The 22,734-nt window shown below is 39.7% G+C and overlaps 1 protein-coding gene across 9 annotated transcripts in view; it reads right to left on the bottom strand.

Moving 5' to 3' along the window:
* Positions 1–22,734, bottom strand: part of CHD6 (chromodomain helicase DNA binding protein 6) — a 157,810-nt gene that overhangs the window by 14,155 nt on the left and 120,921 nt on the right. For 8 of the 9 annotated variants that reach the window (XM_089514140.1, XM_089514136.1, XM_089514142.1 and 5 more), the window contains 16 exons: positions 21,043–21,238; positions 19,637–19,801; positions 19,281–19,460; positions 18,202–18,312; positions 14,394–14,596; positions 13,777–13,976; positions 10,315–10,474; positions 8,944–9,033; positions 8,563–8,666; positions 7,926–8,055; positions 7,339–7,408; positions 6,948–7,002; positions 6,443–6,662; positions 4,069–4,277; positions 1,943–3,538; positions 780–928 (listed from right to left, as the gene is read on the bottom strand). In XM_089514140.1, the coding sequence (XP_089370266.1) occupies positions 780–928; positions 1,943–3,538; positions 4,069–4,277; positions 6,443–6,662; positions 6,948–7,002; positions 7,339–7,408; positions 7,926–8,055; positions 8,563–8,666; positions 8,944–9,033; positions 10,315–10,474; positions 13,777–13,976; positions 14,394–14,596; positions 18,202–18,312; positions 19,281–19,460; positions 19,637–19,801; positions 21,043–21,238 (3,838 nt within the window). The remainder of the gene's footprint in view (positions 1–779; positions 929–1,942; positions 3,539–4,068; positions 4,278–6,442; positions 6,663–6,947; positions 7,003–7,338; positions 7,409–7,925; positions 8,056–8,562; positions 8,667–8,943; positions 9,034–10,314; positions 10,475–13,776; positions 13,977–14,393; positions 14,597–18,201; positions 18,313–19,280; positions 19,461–19,636; positions 19,802–21,042; positions 21,239–22,734) is intronic. The other variant, XM_089514141.1, reaches the window with a different exon arrangement.

Here is a 22,734-nt window from a genome sequence, read left to right on the forward strand (position 1 = left end):
TGGGGGAGGGCAGGGGCGGAATGGATCCCCCGCATAAGGCAAGGGCGGACTGTATAGACAAATATTAAGCTTAGGAAAACTCCAAAGCTGTTTCTAAAATGTTACTAGATAAATCTCTCTTAGAAACAGACATCCGTATTCTACTTCTCACATTATATTGTCAAAGAAACCCAAAGACCTGCCAGGATGTATGTGTGTCTTAAAAAACGAAAAACCAAATTTATATATACTCATATATAAGTCTAGTAAAATAAACTGACCCAGAAATCTGGGTCCACTTATCCACAGGTCAATGTAAGTGACATACTTTAATGCTTATTTTTTTTTAAAAAAAGAACCATTCCCTTCTCTGAGTGGCAAAAGATGTGACCTTAGTTCATCCTGAGACCACTAAAAGAAGCACTGATCCCCTCTACTCTCTCTACCATGCTGCTGGTTCTGAACATTTTGAATGCATAGTTAGGAAAATAGCACAGCCATGATTTACCATAGTTCCCTCCTCATCCATCCAGCCTTTAAGTTGAGTACAAACAGTAATGCCTGCCAGAATTTTGTTAAGTTTTTCTTTGCTTTGTCTTACATACCCTTTGTTACATGCCCCTACATTTTACCATTGAATTATCCACAGGTCATATCAAAATTCATAATTTTGGCCCCCAAACCTCTTATACATGAGGTCAACTTATAGTCGAGTATATACGGTATATTAATAAAACTGCAGTCCCTGCTGAACATCACCCTAACACCCTTATCCATGCATACTTAAGCTACCAAGCCACCTTAGGCCACTCTGAGAAAGAGTAGAGTGTCTTCTCTTGCAAAAGTTGAGCTATGGTGGGTGCCCGGACATCTTGTAGTTCATCGATCTCTCCGTGTACAGGACATATGGAACTTTTACTTTCATCTTCTAAAAATTTCTCAAAGTGATCTAGACACAGTACAAAACAACATACTAATTAAGACCATGAATTATTCTTCTTTTCATCCTATTCTAGCTATCACACGTGTGCCCCCGCCCCTAAAACAATGCACCAGGCTGTCTAGGAGCCCAAATGGAGAAACTTGACTGCCTGAGATTCTTTAGCAATTCTCACATTCTGGAAAGACAAGTTACTACTTTTAAGAGCAAACAGGTATGCACTATTGTATGGACTACTTATGCCAAAAGTTTGAAATGTGACACTTGTATGGATATCCCAAAGCCCATAACTGAAGGATCCTGCAGTGTCACAACATTCATGATAAAAACAAAACAAAAAATAAACCCAAAACCGACTATTTCAACTACTAGGATTTGGTAATCTGTTCTCGCTTGCACCTAGACTTCAGGTAATATAGCTAAGAGCTGATTTGCATACTGAACTAATGCACATTAAAGGACGTAAGGATAACGTGCATCAGTTTTACAAAGTTACAATTTATTAATTGTCATACAGGTATAGGTTGAATATCTCTTATCTGGAATTATGAAATTCAAAATACTACAAAATCCAAAATTGTCCACAAGGGTGGCTGAGACAGTGACATCTTTGCTTTATGATGGTTAAAAAACTTTATTTCATGTACAAAATTATTAAAAATTACCTTCAAGCTATGTGTATAAGATTTATACAAAACATAAATGAATTTCTTGTTTAGGCTTGGATTGTAACTCCAAGGTATCTCATTATGTATATGTAAATATTCCAAAATCCATAACACTTCTGGTCCCAAGCCCTTTGGATAAGGGAGACTCAACCTGAACCTATTTAAAATACAATATTTATCTTACTATCACTAATACAGGTGGTCTTCTTCCCTCATATAAAACTCACTAAATGCATTTTTACAACGTACATGAAGCAATTCTCACTTTGGATTTCTTTGCCATTGTGAACCATAAGATGGCATTTAGATACATGAAATGCTCACTAACAGAAAGCCATTCATTAGCATACTCTACCTTGATTTTGGCTGGTTCCATCTTTGTTCTCTAGATTTTGATTTTCACAATCTTCCTCTTCTCTCTTCATTTCATTCAGAGCAATAGGACTGTGCCCCTTCTCCTCAGTGTCATCTCCCCAAGGGTCTGCTTCAATGCAAACAGGATGTGACTTAAGGATCTCCATCTGAGTCACTGAAGCCTGGTTTTGTGCAGAGTGTTGATAGTGGTGAGGGCAAGTCTGAATCTCCTGCATGGCTGGGATGTGTTCCTCAAGGCTCTCGCATTCAGCTTGATCATCGTCCCCCACCCCAACCTCACTATCACATTTGGATGCAACCTGCTCACTTGAGGTTGACTCAACCAACTCCTTGTTCCTCTCTTCCATGAAGGCATCCAGGGCAGAGAAAATACAGGAACCATGCTTCTGCTCCTCTTGGACACTAGATTCGACTTTGCCACCATCTAGGGTTTTTAAGCAGCCTCTCAAATCTTGTACAGTGTCAGCTGATGCCTCCAGATGATCATCATCTTCCTCATCTTCCTCCTCCTCCTCTTCTTCACTGTGGCTCTGACTCTGCACTGATTTCTCTTCCAAGCCTTTTTCATGCAACATCCCCAAGAATCTCTTTTCAGGATGGACTTTGATATCAAAGTTATGAAGACTAGGGCCATATACTCCTATACTTAGGACCCTTTCCATTCCATTTCTTTCAAATGGGACTGGACCTGGGCTAGCATACTGACTCTGTAAGTGATGAAGTTCATTACATGGTTCCATAGTAAAGCTGTCAGAGAGCTTCGTCTCTTTGACTGAAGGCTCCTTCAGTGGTGCACTTTGATCCTCCATCTGGTCACTGCCAAACTGCAAATGATCCAAGTAGGAGGGTTCTCTTGTGGTCTCAGCATCACAGCTCGATAGATCTTCATCTCCATCTATTTTACTGTCAGCCATTTTGGTAGTATTGCTGCTGATGTCTGTGCAGCTGGGACTGTCACGGGCAAGAGAGCTGTGCTCACTGTTGCAGGCCTTCTCATCATACATCATACACATTAGCGAGTCAGGCAAAGAACTCTCATCATAGTTAAGGGAAATCATACCCTGGATTTTAATGTTTTCACAACTCCCATCCTGAGAAATATTTTCTGTCTGCAAGAGACTGTTGCCTGAATTAATTAGCTTGATACAGCTCTCATTTTCAGGCTCTACACATGCATGCTTACTTTCCACTTGATTGTATGCAGGAGAGCAATATAGTTTAGAATTCCTTTGATGGTGGCAACACAGGTTTTCTGCTCCAAGGACCCCTGTTCTTTTGTGCTGAGCATAGTTTCTGTAGGCATCCAGAAATGATAACTGGGGGTCATTCATGATATAATAGTCTGTGCGGTTTAGACCGTGTTTAGCTGTACCAATTAGCAGATCCCGGTCATGCTTACCACATTCCCACCACACAGGAAGATACAGGCTTGGGCGGCAAAGTTTGAGTCGTTCATGCAGCTGTGGACACCTCAATACCTGTTCACGGACCTTACGTAGGAGCTCAATTCGATACAGTGTCCTTGCAGCACGCTCCTCTGTGATTGGTTCCACATAAACACTAGGATCTACTGGACCTACAGGTAAAGAAAAAAAGACAAAGCTTGGTAAAAACCATGAAGGGCAATAAAGAAGTAGAATGCATTTTGGACTGTAGCAGAAGAGGAGTCAAAGTGTTTGCAAATGTGTTATATTCAGGCATTTAGGATTTAATTAGTTGGTTCCGTGCCAAAACATGTAAGAAGAATGCTGAGAAATGTCCTTGGACAATGTGCACAGTTTTTCACATGGAAGTCTATTCAAGCTTATGAATGGCACTGCCTATGTCACCAAACAACCCACACAAGAGGAATGTATCAAGAGGCCTGGCAGAACCCTAAGAGATGCAAAAGATCTCTAGGGGGGGAAGTCTGAAGTCTAATAAGACTTGGGCAAACCAAATGGCCACTGAACGCTTCCTGCAGTGGAGGAACCAGTATGGGGCAGGGTGAATGGACTGGAGTGGTTTTGAGTCATGAACAAATAGTATTTTCCCCAAAATATTTTGAAGCAGATCCTACTTGTGTTCATATTACAATTTTACAGACTTTGAATGGTTCCCACTCACCATCATCTTTCCAGTGGGGCAAGCGACAGACGTTCCTGCACATTGCAACAAAGCTATGGAAATATTTTTCAAGGCTCTCATCATTTTTTTTCTCCAAGCGTGAAATAGATCGAAACTGGGTCCAGTCAAAGACCTTCTTCTCTGGATCATAAACAACCCCAAATGAGGAGACAGTACGATAGAAATCCGCTTGTTCCCTTCTGGTCCACCTGCAGGATGAACAAGGAATACAGACATAATTAAAAATTTTCTTAATATTTCAAATATCTGTAATTATGCATTTTATTTTTCTGTGTTACAGTCCATTTGTAATACAGTGTACAAAGTCAAACATAATATTGAAAGCAGCCCAGGGCTAGCAACTATGAAGAACCCAGCTTTCCACAGGAGAGTTACTCCAAGTGATACCAGTTTATCAGAGGCTCATTACTACTGAACCAGTTATTAGTCTCCTCCTTCATATACTAACAAGAAGAGCACCTTCTGCCCCTTCATACAGAGAGTTTATAAACAGAAATCATTCCTCATGATTCAGTCCCTTTTCAAAGCACATCGGAGCAGCCACATTATTGGCAATTATACCTTGCTGTTTGTTACATACAAGATTTTTTCTCTGTTCTTTATTTCTTTATTCTATTTTTTACAATTATGGTGTTTTTAATAATTTGCACTGCACTGAAAGCATTGAATGCACTAAATTGTACAGTATTTTGAAGTGCTCCCCCCCATCCCATTATTTAGAAGTTGGATAATCCTAACTTGAAAATTGTTCTTTGGGGCTAGATTTAATAGCTCTCTTTGTTTGTCCTACCAGACATACTTCACAGTCCAGCCACCTTCACAGGTATGGTAGGAGAGAGGAATCACTTCTGTGCTGCTGTCCAAAGGCATATGGCTTGCCTTCAGATATTGGTGTCCACCACTCCACCTCATCTTTCCATGAAGGGAAGGCTAGGCAGTTCAGTAGACATGTGCTACTGGGACACCATGTTTCAGGCAGCAATATATACTTTTCCTGTATGCCATACCTGTTCTAAAGCAAGGGAGATATAATTGATTGTAGTTGTCAACTAATCCCCATCCCTTCTCTCAATTTTGAAGCTGAGGAGGTGGTGGGAATTGTCATGCAGCTAACTAGATGATATCACTCACCTCTTCAGCTTTATATCTGGGAAAGAGGCTCAGTGCTTGGCATACTTTCCAGAGGGCAGAACCACTCACCACATATGACAAGCATATTTATTTAGTCATTTAATTTATATCCTGCCTTTCTCCCAGTGTGCAACCCAGATGGCTCAGTACAGGTTAGAGTACAAGGTAAAACAAATTAGAGCTAAAATGAAATATAAACATTACTTTGGTTATTACTCTATATATTCATGTATAAGTCTGGAAATTCAGGTCCAAAAAATTGGCCCAAAAAAACTGAGTCGACTTATCTACGGGTCAATGTAAATACTGTATCTTAACTCTTATTTAAAAGAAAGAACCATCCCCTGGTGAAAATCAAGAGTATAATCTGTCCTGGAAGCACTGACTCTCTCTACTCTCTCATCCATCCAACCCTAAGAGTAAGCACAGTTATGTCTGCTGGAATTTTGTTACGTTCTTTGACATTGTTTTGCTTTGCTTCATCATTTAATCCTTTGCTACATGCCCCTAAGTTTTACCTTTGACTTATCCACGTCATAACAAAATCCATAATTTTGGCCCCTAAACTTGCCCTCAACTTATACATGAAATCAACTTATAGTCGAGTATATACCGTATATATATATATATATATATATATATGTATATATATATACTGTATATATATATATACTGATGAGTATATACAGTGTATATATATATATATACACACACACACACACACACTGATGACTTATTTATATATACAAATTAAAACACATAGTTATAAATTACCAGCACATAAAAGTTAAGATACAATTAAACCATCATAAAATTTGAAACCAGTTAAATTAAAACATTGATTTAAAGCAGTTTCAAAAGTATTTAAAGCATAACTGTAAAGACTCAAGTACAGCACACCCCATTAAAATATTCTTCTGCAATGGCCTGTGAACAACTAAGAGCATATCCAAACCAAAACATCTTTGTCTGCTGGTAGAAAGACAGCATATCTGTTGAGAGGTCATTCCTTGTCTAGGAGGACTATATTTGGTCTTTGTCTGTGTTGAGTAAGCATCTGAAACCAGAATATGTATTATTTCAGGTAATAATATGGCCTACAAGACTGCAATCAAGAAGACAACAAACAGAACACCTGTTCAAGCACATGTTCTCTGTGGATTTTGACCATTTATGAAAAATTGTACCAACAATATCCAAACAAGCCCGTGTTCCGCATTACCTTTTCTGCATCTCCTTGTTTATAGGATCCATCTCATTGGCTCTCCTAAATATCTCCTCTTGTAGCCAATACCCATGGTTGCAAGGCCCTATGAATTCAGGCCTAGAAGGTAGCTCTTTACGGTTGCAGCGCTGATAGACTGTGACAAGACGCCGTAATCTAGCAGTGAGGGCAGATGATACAGGCCAGCTGGATTTGTCTGCATCCAAGCCATCCTGGGCTTCAAACATCAGCATAGTCATTAGTATTTAATGAAATCTCTGCAGACTACACACACACACTTCTTGATTCACTAAATATTTCCTTGTACTTATAAATGCAGTTTGCCCTCCTTATCCACATATGCAAGCACCCACAAACATTTAAAAAAACTGGCATTTAATTAATTATCTTTTGCAATATATGATTCTAGAAACAGATATTTTATTTTGTTTAGAAGTTATGATTCTAGCCCACAACTTTACCACAACTGTATTTCCTAAAACATCTAGATGTACAGTCTCACCTGCTGCACTGTCATCCTTCTTCTCAGTGACTTCCCCACAAGAATCTGAAGTCTCCTATGAGAAAGGAGGGGGATGCATTATTAACAGAATTTACTTTATGGACACTGACTTCCTTGAAAAAATACAATATATAGAACAAGCCTGATGTATTAGCCCATTTGTACAGACGTTTGAAACAATCACTAAGAAAATAATCTACTTTTCCTTCACTATCGTATGTATTTCAACTAGTTACTACAAGCCCAATTGAACAACACTTTTTATATCTAACACAATCCAAAACCAAACTTCGAGAGATGTGAAACTGACAAGGGTGACACTGGGCTTTTCTCTCTTTGTAAGCTTACTGTTTACCATTTGCAAATGCTTCCTTTTGCAAATCAAACTTACCTGTTGTTCCTCCTGTTTCTGCACTTCATCCAGCTTGTCTGCACTATTCTCTTCTTTATCCATGTTCCCTCTAGAGAAAACAATCCAACAAGAGCTTAGTATGTGGAAGTTTCATAACACAAGTTAATTCCAGCAGAGCTCTCCATACATTCATGTCATAAAAATAGTACAGACTACACTACCTGTGCTGTAAATAAATATACATTACATGTACTATAAATTCCATCTTCACTTTCTACAGACTTAATGCAGAAGTAAAACCCAGCTTTCAAACACCATGTATATGACTGCCTGTGGTTGAATGGAAGCACGCTCATGCATGGTCTCCACTAGTATATGAGAAGAACTGTTCAAGTATATGCCCTTATATTTTATATAAGCCAACCCTCGGCATCTGCGAGTTAAAAGCATCATCATAAATAGCTAATGCCTTTCCAATAAAAGATGTCCTTTGGGCATTGCTTCTATAGTGGCTTGAACATTCAGGAAGGCAGTAATTCCTTTGTTGAAACTTGGACTGTACTTGCCTTGCATGTAATTCTGCTTGTGTAACAGACTGCCCATGCCCCTGCCCAGCATTGGCTTACCTTTCTGGAGCATCCTGCACTCCATCAATGATATTCTGTTCTGCAGACAGCAGCTTCTCATCTGGCATGCCTACTTTCTCAAGGAAGCACAAGGCTGGGTCAGCTCGCATAGCATTGTATCGTTCATAACCTGAAAAAAATCACAATGATCAGTAATTGTCTTTCAAGCATTTAAAGCCACAGCCTCTTCTATAATTCCTGAATGTTCATGTAAACAGCAAGAAATGGTGAAAGGTAGAAGAGATTCCCTTGCTATTTTACATTGCATAGTGATGTTGCTGAAAATGTTAACATCACTATGCCATATAAAAAATTAGATTATAACCTAGTAAGCAAGAATTGTTTCTTTCCTGATATTTTTAAATTGCTCTGTCAACCTTTTTAGGAGAAGAGTGGGATAAAAATGTGCTTAAACAAATGAAGTAGGCAAAATATGTGGACAATGCACCTTCTGCAAAACCAGAGGCGATAAGAACTTTAACTCTACCCCCGTCTACACAGAAAAAACGAGTAATTTAGTTCTGTGCAAAGAAGTTACACTCTGGAAGAAAAAAAAACCCAACAAAGCAAGCAAATTATTTTCATTCCTCATTCCTAGTCATACCCTTATACCAAAGGAATATATGAAATGGAATACCATGTTTGAAAACTCCAATGAGGAGGGATTTGTCTGCATCAGCATTCCACCAATCCACAGGGATCTCCACATAGTCAATGTCTGGCAACAGGACATCCAAATCTCTGGGAAGGACAAGCAGTGATTATATTCCTGGAGGGCCCTGCAGAGGTATTCCATAAACTACAGGATGCATTTTAAAAGGTATTAACACTGATACCACAGAAAGGAAAACGAAGAATAGGTTACAAAGACACACTGATCTCTTTCAAATCTAATTTTGTTTGTGTTGTGTGTGTGCGTGCATGTATTTCAAGCGCTATCACCTTCACATGAGTGGGGGGAAAACACTGTAGCAAAGAGGATTGTCAAGCAAATTTTCAGGATGCTAGTGTAACTTACTTGGCTGGAGTCCCTTCAAAGGCTTTGTCAGCTGCCTCCCCCAGGACTTCAGCTTTCAAGTAGTAGAGCATCCGTACCCGCAACAGCACTCTGACAAAAGAGAAAGTAGCAGATGATTCAAAAAGCAAATGTGAGCTTCCAATATTCCATTCAGATCTACTGAGACATTAAGCAGGTCCACAGGATGTGCTAGTTCTTTTGCCGGCAGTGGGAACTGCCATTACACCCTTTGAAAGCTGATACTACAAGGGTCAAATCTCATTTCTAGGCAGAAACCACTAGAATGCTTGTAGATAAATAAATAGCAGTGATTAAGTAACATGCCATCTCCTATATAAATCTACCCGAATGTCAAGCTAGGGATATATAAAGCCACTGAGAAAGTATGGGATAATAGAAGGGCATGTAAATACAATGCAAATCAAAAGATACCCTAACTGAAGTTATTATCCAACACATGTGCACAGAAAGATAAAGAAAATTCAGACAAGTTATGGAATTTGTGGATGAGATTATATACGGTCAACAACTAAAACAAGTATAATTGTGATTGGGCGGGATACAAATAAATCAGTTGTTGTTATTATTATTATTATTATTATTATTATTATTATTATTATTACCCTGAAATCCAACAAAAAAACAAGACTTGCAAAAAGGCAAACAGCTAACAGAAGAGCACACTTCTTTGCTATGTCCATGCTGACTATTAAAGGCATTTAAGACAGAAGGGAACAGAGGTTTACCATTGTATCTGCTGTGTACTAGAGACAATATAAAAATTTACCAGTTGCTAACTTCACTCAGAAAACCACAAAATCTTGCAAAAAAACCCAAAAACCCAAACAACCAACCCACAAGGCTTTTATTAAATCTGTTCCATACCAGTAAATGACCTGAACTTATCTCAATGACATCTAGATGAATAGAGAAGGTGGTACAAGTTGTAAATTGAGAGAGTAGCAATTTACCCTGCTCCTGGCTTGGGACAATAGGTTTGGGAATAGAATTTCCTTCAGGAATTATTCAGGTTGCAGCGTCTTCCCTGTTTTCCACACAGGGAAAGTGTGGAGAGGGGAGTGAGTTTTTGTCTTGCACGTTCCAGACTTTGCTGTTCTCAATTTTTGTGGCTGTGTGGTAAGAAATGATGCCCCTATCCTGCTCATGAAGATTTTTCAAACTGTAACCTCAACTTGCCCAGCTTCAACACCAGCTCAGAGGTTGAGGGCAGGGGGAAGTTTTGTCTCCTGCTTTCAGTGAAATGAAAGCAGCAGTGGGTGCTAAAAGAATGATTTGCGACATATTTACAGCATAAGTGCACAGCTGTTCACAGTCAATGAACATTACTTGATCAGGCCCCTATTTGCTCACTTGTTGCAATGCTGTTTTAGATGCTTTTTGTAGCTGTCATCATGTAGTACGATTTCAGGATTGCACGTGGTAAGCCAGTCAGCATTCTTGATCTCAGGGAGAAGCATCTGGTTCTTAGTTTTCTTTCCCTTCCTCCCTCTTGGCACTGGGGCTGACAAGCCTGCAACAGCCAAGGGGGAGCACATGAGCAGCACTGCAGGCTCAGGATGGTTCTGTATACTTGTAAATCCACATAGAAAAAGCAATGAACAAATTCTAGATGCTGCCAAGATATGGTGAGGATAAACTCTTCTCCTTGTCTACATACCTAAATAGAGCATATGGAACTAATGACGCCAGGCGAAATAAGGGATAAGGATCCTCTCTCTGTTATGGTTGTGTAGAAGAAGGAATTTCAGCAGCTGTTGCATGTCATCCCAACAGCATCTGCTGAAATTGCACCTTCTACATAAAAATTAAAGAGAAAAAAGCCTTGATGCTTGTTTCACCTGGCAATCCTACATAGCACGCAGGTTGATCAACTGTAACACTAAGGCCCATGTTAAGCACTTTTGATGGCAAAAGGTCAGGTACAAAGGCAGGCTTGTGGATGCTTCTGAAGGGCCCTCCCTATCATGCAACACCGCACAGCCTGTTTGCAGAGATGTCATCTTGTACAATACACAGCCTGGCAGGTTCCTCATCCTGAATTCCAAGAGGTATGTACTCATGTTTCTTGGAAAAAAGTGAGGGATATATGGAACAGTCAGAAACATTTGTTTCTCTGTCCATCAGTAACAACTCAATATCTAAAAACACACCCATCTACCCAGTGAACTCTGTTATTTTCTAAATACCCTTCAAAATAAAAAAAATGAATCCCTTACCCTATATACAAATCTATTCCTTTGTGGTGGACCCCTTTTATGCCAATTCACATGTGTTATACATCTATGCTCCGCAATTCAGATAGGTTGTATACCTATGCTCTCAAAAGATGGTACCAACTAAATGCCCTGAAGGTTTTCCTCATTCACGGTATTGAAAGCTGTTAAGAGATCAGAAGAAGCAAAAGAAGCATACTGTACTTCCTATATCAAATTCCTAATATAGGCCATCCACCATCAAGTCAACCACAGCGGTTCCAGTTTCAAAACTGGGACTGAACCCAGACTACAAAGGTTTTCATCTGATTAGCCTAATCCAATACTGCCTGGAGTTGATTTGCTACCACTAGCTCTAACACCTTACTCAAAATAGCCCATATATATATATATATATATATATATTTAAAAAGAGTCCAAAAAGAGTGTTTAAGTTGCAGCCTTACAACCTCTGGATCATCTAGTAGAACATGAACACAGCCCTTAACCTGGAAAGTATTACCTATCTTCACTACCCATATGGCAACACCCCCCCCCAGCTCTATTAATTAGCAAGAATAGGCATGAATTCTGGAAGCAATAGATTGGCTTCTGTCCTTCAAACAACCTGACCACATTGTCAGACTGTATAAACTTAAATATATTCCTCAAAGTAGGACAGGAAGACATCTAGATCACAGCCAGAGAAGTTATTCTAAGAAGTCAGAATGGAAGCAATTAATTTTACTAGCAAAGTATTTTTCAAACTCTTTATAGCAGATTGCTGACAGGCAATCCCACTGGGCAGATATTGAGCTAACATAATGACAATTGTGAAGTATAATTTTCTTTATCATGATCACCACCATGGAGTTCTCCTTAAAAAACAGGGATGGGAAAGTAAAATAGACTGGGTTCGAACATTCAAGCCTTCTATAATCCAAACAACATCATAGAATGTGTCCATGCCATCTGATATGGCTGATCCTGCTGTATGTGGGTCTCCCCCAGGGCAGAAAGCATACATTCTGCAAATAATGACCACAGGAGCATTCCTGCAGCCACTGCTTTGGTGAGGGGATGAGCATAATCAGCTTCCTCCATTGGGAAAGACAATCATGGGTAGCCACCCAACCCTATGATTCAAGCACCAGCTGCAAGAGCATTCTTGCTGGTGGTGCTCAGGTCTGAGTTGCTGCACACTCCCCTTGCTTCTTTTTCTGCCAGAACAAATCACTTTCAGCTGGCATTCCTGTAAATGATAGATACGTTTCTGCTGGATCACCACTCTATGTGAAGAAAGAAACGAAAGGTAATCCACTCTCTGTCAGCTGCTCCTTTCTCATTCAGGGAAGCAGCAGGAGGAACTATGGGCTGTCTTCTAAAGCACAATAGCAACAGCAATAGCAGCTTCATTTATATACCACTTCCTACTGCACTAAGCAGTCTTCTAAGTGGTGTACAACTGTAAGTTAATTGCCCCCAACAAGCTGGGTACTCATTTTAGCAACCTTGGAAGGATGCTAGGCTGAGTTGACCCTGAGCCCCCGGCTGGGATTGTACCTCACAACCTTATGATTTGTGAGTGAGTAGCTGCAGTGCCAGCATTTAACCACTGTGCTACCATGGCTCTTTAAGCTGAGAGAATGGGAGATATTTCTTATTATTATCTGCAATCACAGTTTGGACCTAACCACAAAGACCCAAGAAGAAATGGTGCTTTGGGAAGGAGAAGAGATCAACAGGAAACCTCTGGCAGGCCAAATTCTGACCTTCCATGAGTCTATAGGCCCACAGGTTGGAAGGCCCCTCCTCATCTTATAACACTGTCAAATTTGTCTCACATTTTCTCCATCGTTACTTTAACTATTTTCTTTGCTGTTTTACTGTCCCACATGTTCCAAAACATCAAGGAGTCAAGATATATCTATGGCGAATGAGTTATTAGGAGCAAATTTATCAACCACCAAGACATTTCCTGATTCCAGAGGTCACACCAAAAAAACAATCAGTGCTGCTGGCAGGGACATTCCCCAGAACATCTGGGAATCTATCAAGATCCATTAGTCTCCAAAGGTGGATCATCTCAACAGACTCATTTCCACAGCCTTAAAAATATTAGGAGTCTTGGTAAATCTAAACCCTACCAGGTCCATGAAAACTGAATACTCCAATCCCCAATCCCCACCCATTGTGTTGATACCTGGGTAAACACCAAATTAAAAGGTATCCTTCAGAATATGTTGGGTGAGATATTGAGATATGACCCCAGTTGACATGGAGATATGAAATCCAGAGCAACTTAAGGCAAGGGAGGTTCAGCCTGACTGTTGAAATTCCTCTGGGTAGAAGAAGTCAATATGCCTTGCCAAGACTATCTCCACCAGTTCAGACAGGGATAACTATTACTGAACTGATCAGAGATCTTTCCCAAGTTCCCTGTTCTGGAGCAACTATATATTCATAGATGAGATTTTATCACCCTTTCTTTACTACCATGTTTGTCTCATCATAGAGTTGTCCGCTCAACATCTGATTCAATTATTGCTTTAATGGCATATAAGACAAAGCAGCAGCTTACAATCCAATGAAAAGCACAGAAAAAATGAGTCTGTTGTACCTGAATGGTTCTGCAGGGCCTGGTTCTGTCCATCCTTTGTTGGAGTAATCAAATCCCATATAAAACTCTTAATCTTCTCATCTCCCCTATAATGTCTGACACAGTAGACCAAGAGTGCTCGACAGATCATTTCCATATCTTTTTCATTGAGATGCCATTTAAACCGCCCATGGTTCAAGATGTCCTTCCAGCGCCCCCAGCTTGAAAAACAAACATATACCCATATGCTAATAAGGAATCTTGAAATTTATCCTCCATTTTCATAAGTTACACTTTTACCTGCAATGCTTCAATGGAGATTGCTATGCCTCAAGGGAAGAAACCCACAAAAGGGAAGCTAGAGACATGAAAATGGGCAGGTGAAAACAAGCAACTAAAGAGTGAAAGGGGCTGTTCTATCATAGAAGTAATGATTCTTCCCACAACTTACCCTCTAACTGTAACAGATAATACCACTGGAGAAGGTTAGACAATTAATCTGATGTTAACACTCCAAAGATTGCTAGGAAAAAAGATCCTGACTTCTAGCAAATGACAAAACCTTTGGAAAAAAACACCTTGTTTTCCTATTTAATACTAGTCTGAACATCCAAGGAAGGCACAACAAAAGGACACACCCAAATATAAGTAGGTTCTTCTCCACACGGAAACATTCTGCCCGTAAGTAACGACGTGTTCTTTCATTGAGACGCCGTGAGCGTGTGGGCCGCTCATCAGAATCACTGTCTAGCTCAGAGAACTCCATAAGTTCATCTTCCTCAAAGGAATTGTAGTGTTTCGTCTGTTTTCTAACACGGGGTCTGTCAATCACTAGGCTCTCCTGTAGGTTTAACAAAAAACAAACACAAAACAGAACTTTTTGTTCCTATACCCACAATCTGAGATAGTCAGCTTTTCTCTTTTTTCCTATATAGGTGCTGAATTAATTTCATAGTTACGGATAAAAGGGCTCCATTATGAGAGTGGACTCCAACTGTTGGTCCTCCAGATGTTTTGGATTTCAATTTTCAGAAGCCCAGCCAGCATGGCCTAAGGTCAGGAATTCTGGGAGTTGAATTCCAAAATATCTGAAGGGCCAAAGATGGCAAACCCATAACATTATGACATCCTTCTATGGACAATAAATATAATGAGCAGATTTGTAACAATCATCAGATATCAAAATTACTTAGCATTCATAAAATACATTTATTAGCTTTGAGAATTAATGTGTTTGTTTTATCTGGTGGATCTCAAATACCTTTGCAGTGTTTACTAGATCCCAAGGTATGTATTAATTTTACAATTTTATATGAAAGGTGATTTCTGAGCTGTATGTTATATGAACATGGTATGCATTTGTTCTTAGTTTTGATTTTTAAAAAGCATTCAGTTTAAATAGGTTATTGGCATTCAAGCTTCATCTGACCTTAGAGTATTGCTTCAAAGCTAAGAGAAACCGAGAGTCAAATTGAAACTGATTGTAGGGACACTAATCACTGTGTCCATATACCATCCAGTTTTCATGCAGATAACAGGTGACACAATGAGAAGAGGCTGAAAACTAGATTCTGAGAACTGAGAGATTGAAAATGAACTCTTAAAATCATAAATCTATAGATTTTTTTCAGAGGTAAACACCAATATATTCTTTCTTTAAAACAACAACAAAGAGCCCACTCATTTCACTGCTAGAATGCCCATTAGTTGGTATATCTATTTATAAGAGCTTGCCACACATAAATATAAAGACTTTGCTAAAACTCGCACTTTCCTGTTTGTCACAGTGATTTCTGATTCTTTCTATGAAAGAAGAGAATCTTTTCATAGTTTAGTTTTTTGCTTTGATCCTGTCTTTCCCCAACACAAAATTCATGTGAGGATTTTGCTGTCGTTGTGTGCCTTCAAGTCATTTCTGATTTATGGCAACCCTAAGGTGACCCTATCATGGGGTTTTCTTGGCACGATTTGTCCATAGGGGGATTGCCTTTGCCTTCTTCCGAAGCTGGAAGAGTATGACTTCCATAAGGTCACTCAGTGGGTTTTCTTTGTCAAGCAGGGATTCAAAACCTGGTCTTCAGAGTCTTAATCCAGTGCTCACACCACTATACCACACTGGCTGTGTGTAAGGATTTACCTCACTCTGTATATGTTAACCTCACTCTCACAGCAGCAAAATAATAATAAAAACCCACTGTGACTTTTTGCTTAACACTCTCACTTGTGCTGCTCTCTAAGCTCTTTCTGCAATGTTAAGCCTGTTGCTACTGCATGAGCTGGAGTTTTAGAAGGCAGGACCCCAAGGGTATATGCCAAGGCAAACATCACACATCTGTTTTCTCCAGAGCAGAACAAACCAGCTGTTTGATTGAACGAGCAGGCACTGGAAGAGGAGATGTAAGGGGCCACATATGATGTCTTTTTCTTACAGGTATATAAACTGTTTAGTTGTCTTCCCTTCCCACAAAATATGCAGCATTGACATTCTTCGTTTTCAGTGCTCCTGGCTAGAAAGACTGTGCATATGCTAAAACTGCCTGAAACCTCAGTTTCACTGTCAATGGCAAAGAAAAGCTCACATATTTAGACATGAAATAGAGGAAGGGAAATTCTTTGCTTACAATGGAAGCAACTGCTTTTTAAGTAAATACAGAAGGATAGGAAAATGGGAAAGAGGGAATTTTCTTGGGGATGCAACAGTCTTGCCTCTGGCAGGGCACAGATTGTGAAGGTGAGAATAAATTTAGTTGATAGAACTCATGCCACTATCAAAGCAGAACAATGCAGTGAAAGGCTGCCAATATCCTGAGGCAGAATCAGTGACTTTATTTTGCCCTGGCTCAGTTCAAAGGGACTAGTTCCTTTCATTCCCTGCTCTTCTGGAAAAGCTGCAGCTGTTGACTTGAGCTTCAAGACACAAAGTGTGAACGTTCACTACCCAAATGTTAAAAATAAACTTGGATTAATTTATTAATAGTTAATTCCTCAGAGCTGTTTCCGAATTTTAAATAAAACCTGAAAGTGGTAGTATTACTACCCCAAGTGGTAAATGTCTGTTAAAAAATTAACAAAACTTAAAAGAAGTATTATCTTGTTGCAATAATGAGGTTTCCCCCTGGATCCTGCTGTTTGCATTGGCTTATGCCAGTTTTTCACTTTAAAAATAAGAATGTTGAAGAAATCAGCAAATGAAAAAGAGGGAGGAAAAGACAGTAGGACAGTTTTTAAAGGAAAAACAGTTAATTATGTACTTGAATTTACATTTACACAGTGTCAGTTGATTTGATTTGACAGCAGAAAATATCTAAATTGCTAAGTGTGGAAGCTAAAGATAAATTGCATCTGATGCTTAATGTAGAGACTGGTTTAAATTGAAAAAGGTACTGAATGATCAGTTGTTAAAACTGTACCAGTTTCATTCAGAATGTTAATACCAACTTCAAGCACTGTGTTTCTGTCTTGCTATGTCTCTTGAAGTAGTTACATTTACTTGATTTTAAAACCCATTATTTCTCCTACTGAAATTCATGAACTTAAACTGGATTTCTTAAGTTAAAAATACACAGGAAAATTGAGGACTCTTCTGCACAAGCCCCATTCTCACAGCAGTCACACTAGTTTAAAAAAAATGTAACATACTGCTTTTGCGGCAGCCATCACTGCAGCTCTCTCCATAATGTAACTGGGGCTGCTGTCCCCATCACACCATCTTCCTCACCTCTCCCTTAACCCTGCCTTATGCCCTACCAGCATGGCTTTAGCTGTTTTTTGTTTTGTCACACAGTTCTGAAGCTTTAAGTCTTAAAAAGATTGAGGAGGAGCAGGAAAAAATAATAAAGGTAACCAGGGTACTTGGAGTAGCAAGGGGACAGGGGAAGGAGGAGACACTGATGCCATGTGACTTGCAATTGTGCAACTGCTCTGGGAGCGGGATTTTACACCTGGGAACTTGCACGACTGCCAAGTCATTCACAGGTTTCCCCCATCAATGAAAAGGGATGGGTTGGAGACAGGGCAGCTATGGGTTAGGTTGTGTAGGTTCTGTGAAGCTGGGTCCAGTGAAGGCTGGAAGCAGCTGAAGCTAAGCCAGTGCAGAGTTCTTCAGTTTGTCAAATGAGAAACTGCTGCCATTCCTGTGTAAGACCAGTACAAACATATAATAAATAAAACATTCAAGGGCTGTGTTATGTTCTTGGAGCTGTATCTGATTCAGTTTCCAAAGGTCAAACTCAGGCAGCAGAATTTAGCTTCTAAGATGCTTCAGGAAGTACAAGAACAAGAATTCATGTACAAGAGATTCTCACACAATCTGCATCTAGTTCTTATACTATAGTTACAATCCTTAATTCTAACACAGAAGTGAACAGAGCTAGCTCTAAACAGCTAAGTATGCATATAACTCAATACATTATATTTTTATTTCCAGAATAGTAACATTATGATTACCTTTTCATTCTTTGCATCTGTATCCAGCTCTGCTATTTTTGCCCATTTCTGCCAGAAGTTTGGATCATCTAAGGAAATGTCAGTTCTGTTTCCAGAAGCAACAAAGCTGGCCTGTAAGTACAATGAAAGGTAACAGACTGCACGTCACACAGCAGAACAAGTAGCCATGCAATTCTTATGCAAGGCCCCAATAATGCGCTTTATTTGCTATTAAAACCAAAGTACAATAAAAAAATTGACAGGTGAATTAGAAAGCAGGAATGGGGAACACTGTTTGAGTTTATGTTAGTACAGTACTTTTTAATTTAATGCAGGTTGGTATTTTTTAACTCCCACCTAAGGTGGAAAACTGTGTTGGGCCTGTGGCCAATTCTGAGCCCTAGAATTCTCTAAGAATGGTACAGACTGTCAAAAATACTAAATAAATAAATAAATAAATAAATAAATAAATAAAATTTTAAAAAAAGAAAAGAAGGCAGAACAACAAAATGGCCACAAATCTATTTTTGGTTTTGAAAACAATGGCGCAGTTCAGATGGCGCTAAAGCACCATGCTGGCACTGTACTAGGGTTAAGGGACCACGCAGCAACCACTTTTTGCGTTTTCTTTTTCTTCCACAGGGAAGTCGCGTGGTTTGGCGGCTGCAGCTTCCCTGTGCGGGGGAGGGGGAGCCACTGCCACTCCAGACATCAAGTCAGGTATGTACCGGGCCAACGTTTGGGAGTGAGAGGGATTGCACCTTCTTTGAAAGGTGTACTGGCTTTCTTGAAGTCTTCCAGAAGAAGTAATTCATTATTTTGGGAATGTAGAAAAGAGCAATCTCAGGAGAGATTACGAGCCACTGAAATAGTCTTGGCAGCCACATAACTTGGTGTACCATGGCAAAAATAAATACTTGTCAAAAAAGAGAGGCTTTATACAAAACAATGACGAACAAGAGCTGGGAAATTTTGCCACCTTGTTCTGTTCAAAAGTATGTTTTCTTTTGCCTGTACCCTATTCATGGAAAGAAAAAAATGCATTCCGCACCCTGGTGCTTAACTAGTTTCATTCCCATCACCTGACAAAACATGCCAACCTTAGAAAATGTGGAGCCCTTCCCTTCAGTCTGGATAGTGATGGTCTGGGTTCTGCGCTGCAGGATTTGGTCAATATCCTCCTCACAGAACTTGGAGCCTTCATCTTCTTCATCCATCAGAGCTCCATAAGCTCCTTTGCGTAGTAAGTCTTCAAGTTCCATCTTGGAGAGCTGCTGTACCTTCCAGAGACAGACAGACAGACACACCCTGAGCCTGGCTGCAGAACAGAAAAAACAAAGGGCAGGAACTCTGGCAACTTCTGGAAGGAAGTTGCCATGGAAGTCTATGGACAGGAAGATGAATGAAAACCAGTGGAGAGTCCAAGTTCCCGACTCCACAAGGTCCTCACTCTTACCCCGTTGGTGCTCCCTTTGCGGTTAATGTCCTGCAGTACAGCTTTGTCTAAGCCTAGTTTCAAGCTGGCTTTGTCAAACATCTCTCGTTCATAGGAATTCCTAGTGATGAGGCGATAGACCTTTACCGCTTTACTTTGTCCTATTCGATGACAGCGAGCTTGAGCCTGCAGGAGAAAGACATCACTCAAAACAGAGTTGACAAAATGAGATGGAAAGAGGGGATGAGATGTAGCTTCCATTGACAGGTGAAGTGCAGATCACAGGCCATAGGTGGCCTCCTAGAACATTTCCACATAAGTGGGGGGGGGGGGGGGGGGGAATGAATCCTTAAAATGCTGAATCATAGCCCTTCACATGTCTCTAGGAACAAAATTTGCCTTCCAAATATTATTTTGTCTCCCAAGCCCCCACGTTTTCACCCAAAATAGGCAAGGGGGGTTGCATTTAGAAAGGTCAGTGCCTGGTGGTAGGCAATTTGCCTTTTTAAAAAGTACTTACTTCTAGAGTTCACAGGGGATAAACTGAAATCCGCAAACATCCATGAGAAGGTAAAAATGGAGCCTGTACCTCCAGACATTACCCATTCCTTCCATCCTTGAACAGATTCATCTCATAGACCCAATCAATGAAGGATGAGCTAGTAAATACTGTTGCCAAGTGTCCCTTATTATGAGGGATGTCCCTTATTTGAGGGGCAGAATGCCTGTCCATTATAAGACTGGTAGGTGCCCCATACCATAAAGGATGCCCCTATCTGAAAGCCGGAGCCCCTTTTCTTCCATATAGACTGAATGAGGCTAAAGAAATCCCATTATTTTGGATGTGGGCCCTGCATAGAGACTGAAAGGTGTATATTATGTAATTTATAAATGTGGACAAATTCTGTGTACTGTATATATGGAGAAACTGGGTACAAAAATAATTAACTAGGAGACTAGCATATCAGAATGTATGAATTTCACATTTCTTCCAATGTACGTTGTACACATTTAACCCTACGCATACATTTCTCTACATATTTTCCCCAATGCGTGCATTTGCATACACACACACACACACATATAGGGAGAAATGTGTACAGAATTTGTGTACAAAGAAAAAAGTATACAAAAAGATATGCACTGGAGAAATTGTGCACAAAAAATACAAATGTTAACTTTTTTTTACTAAAAACAAATTTGTACACTGATGCAAATGCACAACGAAATAAACCTGTTAAAAACTCCCACAAAAGTTAAAAAAGCAAACCAATTATAGAAAACCTAAAATTTGTTCAAATGTAACCCTATGTCAGAACAAATGCATTCATATTTTACATAGCTGAATTCCCTCAGAAAGAACTAAATTTTAAGCTTTAGTCAGTCCATTGTACCACCCATTTTTGTTCCAAGGTTAATCACAGTACCTGAAGATCATTCTGTGGATTCCAGTCAGAGTCGAAGATGATGCAAGTGTCAGCTGCAGTAAGATTGATACCCAATCCCCCTGCCCGTGTACACAGCAGGAAGACAAAGCGGTCTGAATCTGGCTTGCAGAAGCGATCAATGGCAGCTTGACGTAAATTTCCACGAACCCGTCCATCTATGCGCTCATACGTGTATCTGTGTAAACAGAAGATCACCAGATATAGAATTTACAGAAACAAGAATACCTACAGAGCTGTAGAATTAAAAGATATACCCATGTTAGTCTGCAGAATCAATATGTAAAGAGATCTTGTAGCATTTTTGAGACTAACTGAAAGAAAGAAGTTGGAAGCATGAGCTTTCATAGACTTTGGCCTACCTCCTCAGATGCATCTGAGGAGGTAAAGTGAACTCTACAAAAGCTCATGCTGCCAACTTCTTTCTTTCAAACAGTCTCAAAGATGCTACAGAACTGTAGGAATATCTACAGAACTAGGACCTTCTGCTTCCAATTGTGACTAACACAGCAAAAGAGCTGTGGTAGTAATGATAAACTAAGCTTAAACACTAAACTTATTCTAGTGCTTAATGGCACTAATCATGACATAATCATCTTTTTCATATTGCAAGCCAGGTATTATCTCTTGATTTATCTGCATAATGCTGTATATATATATCACACTTTTTCAGGGTGGTTTACAAGACAGTATTTCTTAACCTCAGCCTAATATCTATAATATAAGAAAAATACTACCGACCTTTCATAAGGTCGTCACAAAGGTCATTGTAATTTACTGATTCTGTGCTTCAAAGATATGCTCAGGACCCAGGAAATGCCCTGATACCAGCAAATGTTCCTTCCATACATATCAAGACCACCACCTTCCTTTGCAATTCCCTAAGAGACCAGCAAAAGTAATGTCTTCAAAATTAATCCCTGGTCTTCAATACCTTCAGAGTTCCCTATTTTTCTCCAGGTTATTGCAAGGTTTGGCAGTTACAGAATTACATGTTTTCTGAGCCACTACAAAACGTGGAAGAGTTTTAGAACAATCTCATCTACAACAACATCCAGAATTGGTACATCAGCACAAAAAAGTACAGTTCTGAAGAGTAAACTGGCAATTCTAGTTGTTCCACAAACTGCAAGCTGTTCATTTCCCAAAGCCAGAATCCCACTCTCTTTGAGAAAATATCAATTTTCAAAAAGTAGTTCTGCCACCAGATTGCAAAGAGTTGGAAAAAATATTTCAATTCTATCAATATTTAGCCACAAGTTCTACGTAGGTTTCATTCCAGGTCCCAGAATCAGGTTTCTAAGCTGACAGGAAACCTGATGATCAGGATTTTCTGCTGTACCACACTGTAACTTGTGATGCTCCTTCTAGCACTTCTGGGTGCTGGAGGTGATACAAGATGGACAGCGTTGTCTCATCATCCCTCATCACTGGTCATGTTGATTAGAATTACTGGGAATTCCTGCCCAATAAATATGGAGGGCCCACACCAATAACAAAAGCATCAGTATTGCTCCTCTGTCAAGGAGGCAGTTTTAAGGTAAAACTAGCTGATCTACATAGAGATAACAGTCCACACGATAAAGAATTAACAAACTGCAAAAGGGAACACTACTGAAGCCATCTACGCTCACAATGAGGAAGAACCTTTGTACAGACAGAGTGAATTGGCAC

Source organism: Sceloporus occidentalis, unplaced genomic scaffold (assembly GCF_023333645.1).
Source record: "Sceloporus occidentalis isolate IW3139 unplaced genomic scaffold, rSceOcc1.0.p SCAF_3, whole genome shotgun sequence".
Classification (NCBI taxonomy): Eukaryota; Metazoa; Chordata; class Lepidosauria; order Squamata; family Phrynosomatidae; genus Sceloporus; species Sceloporus occidentalis.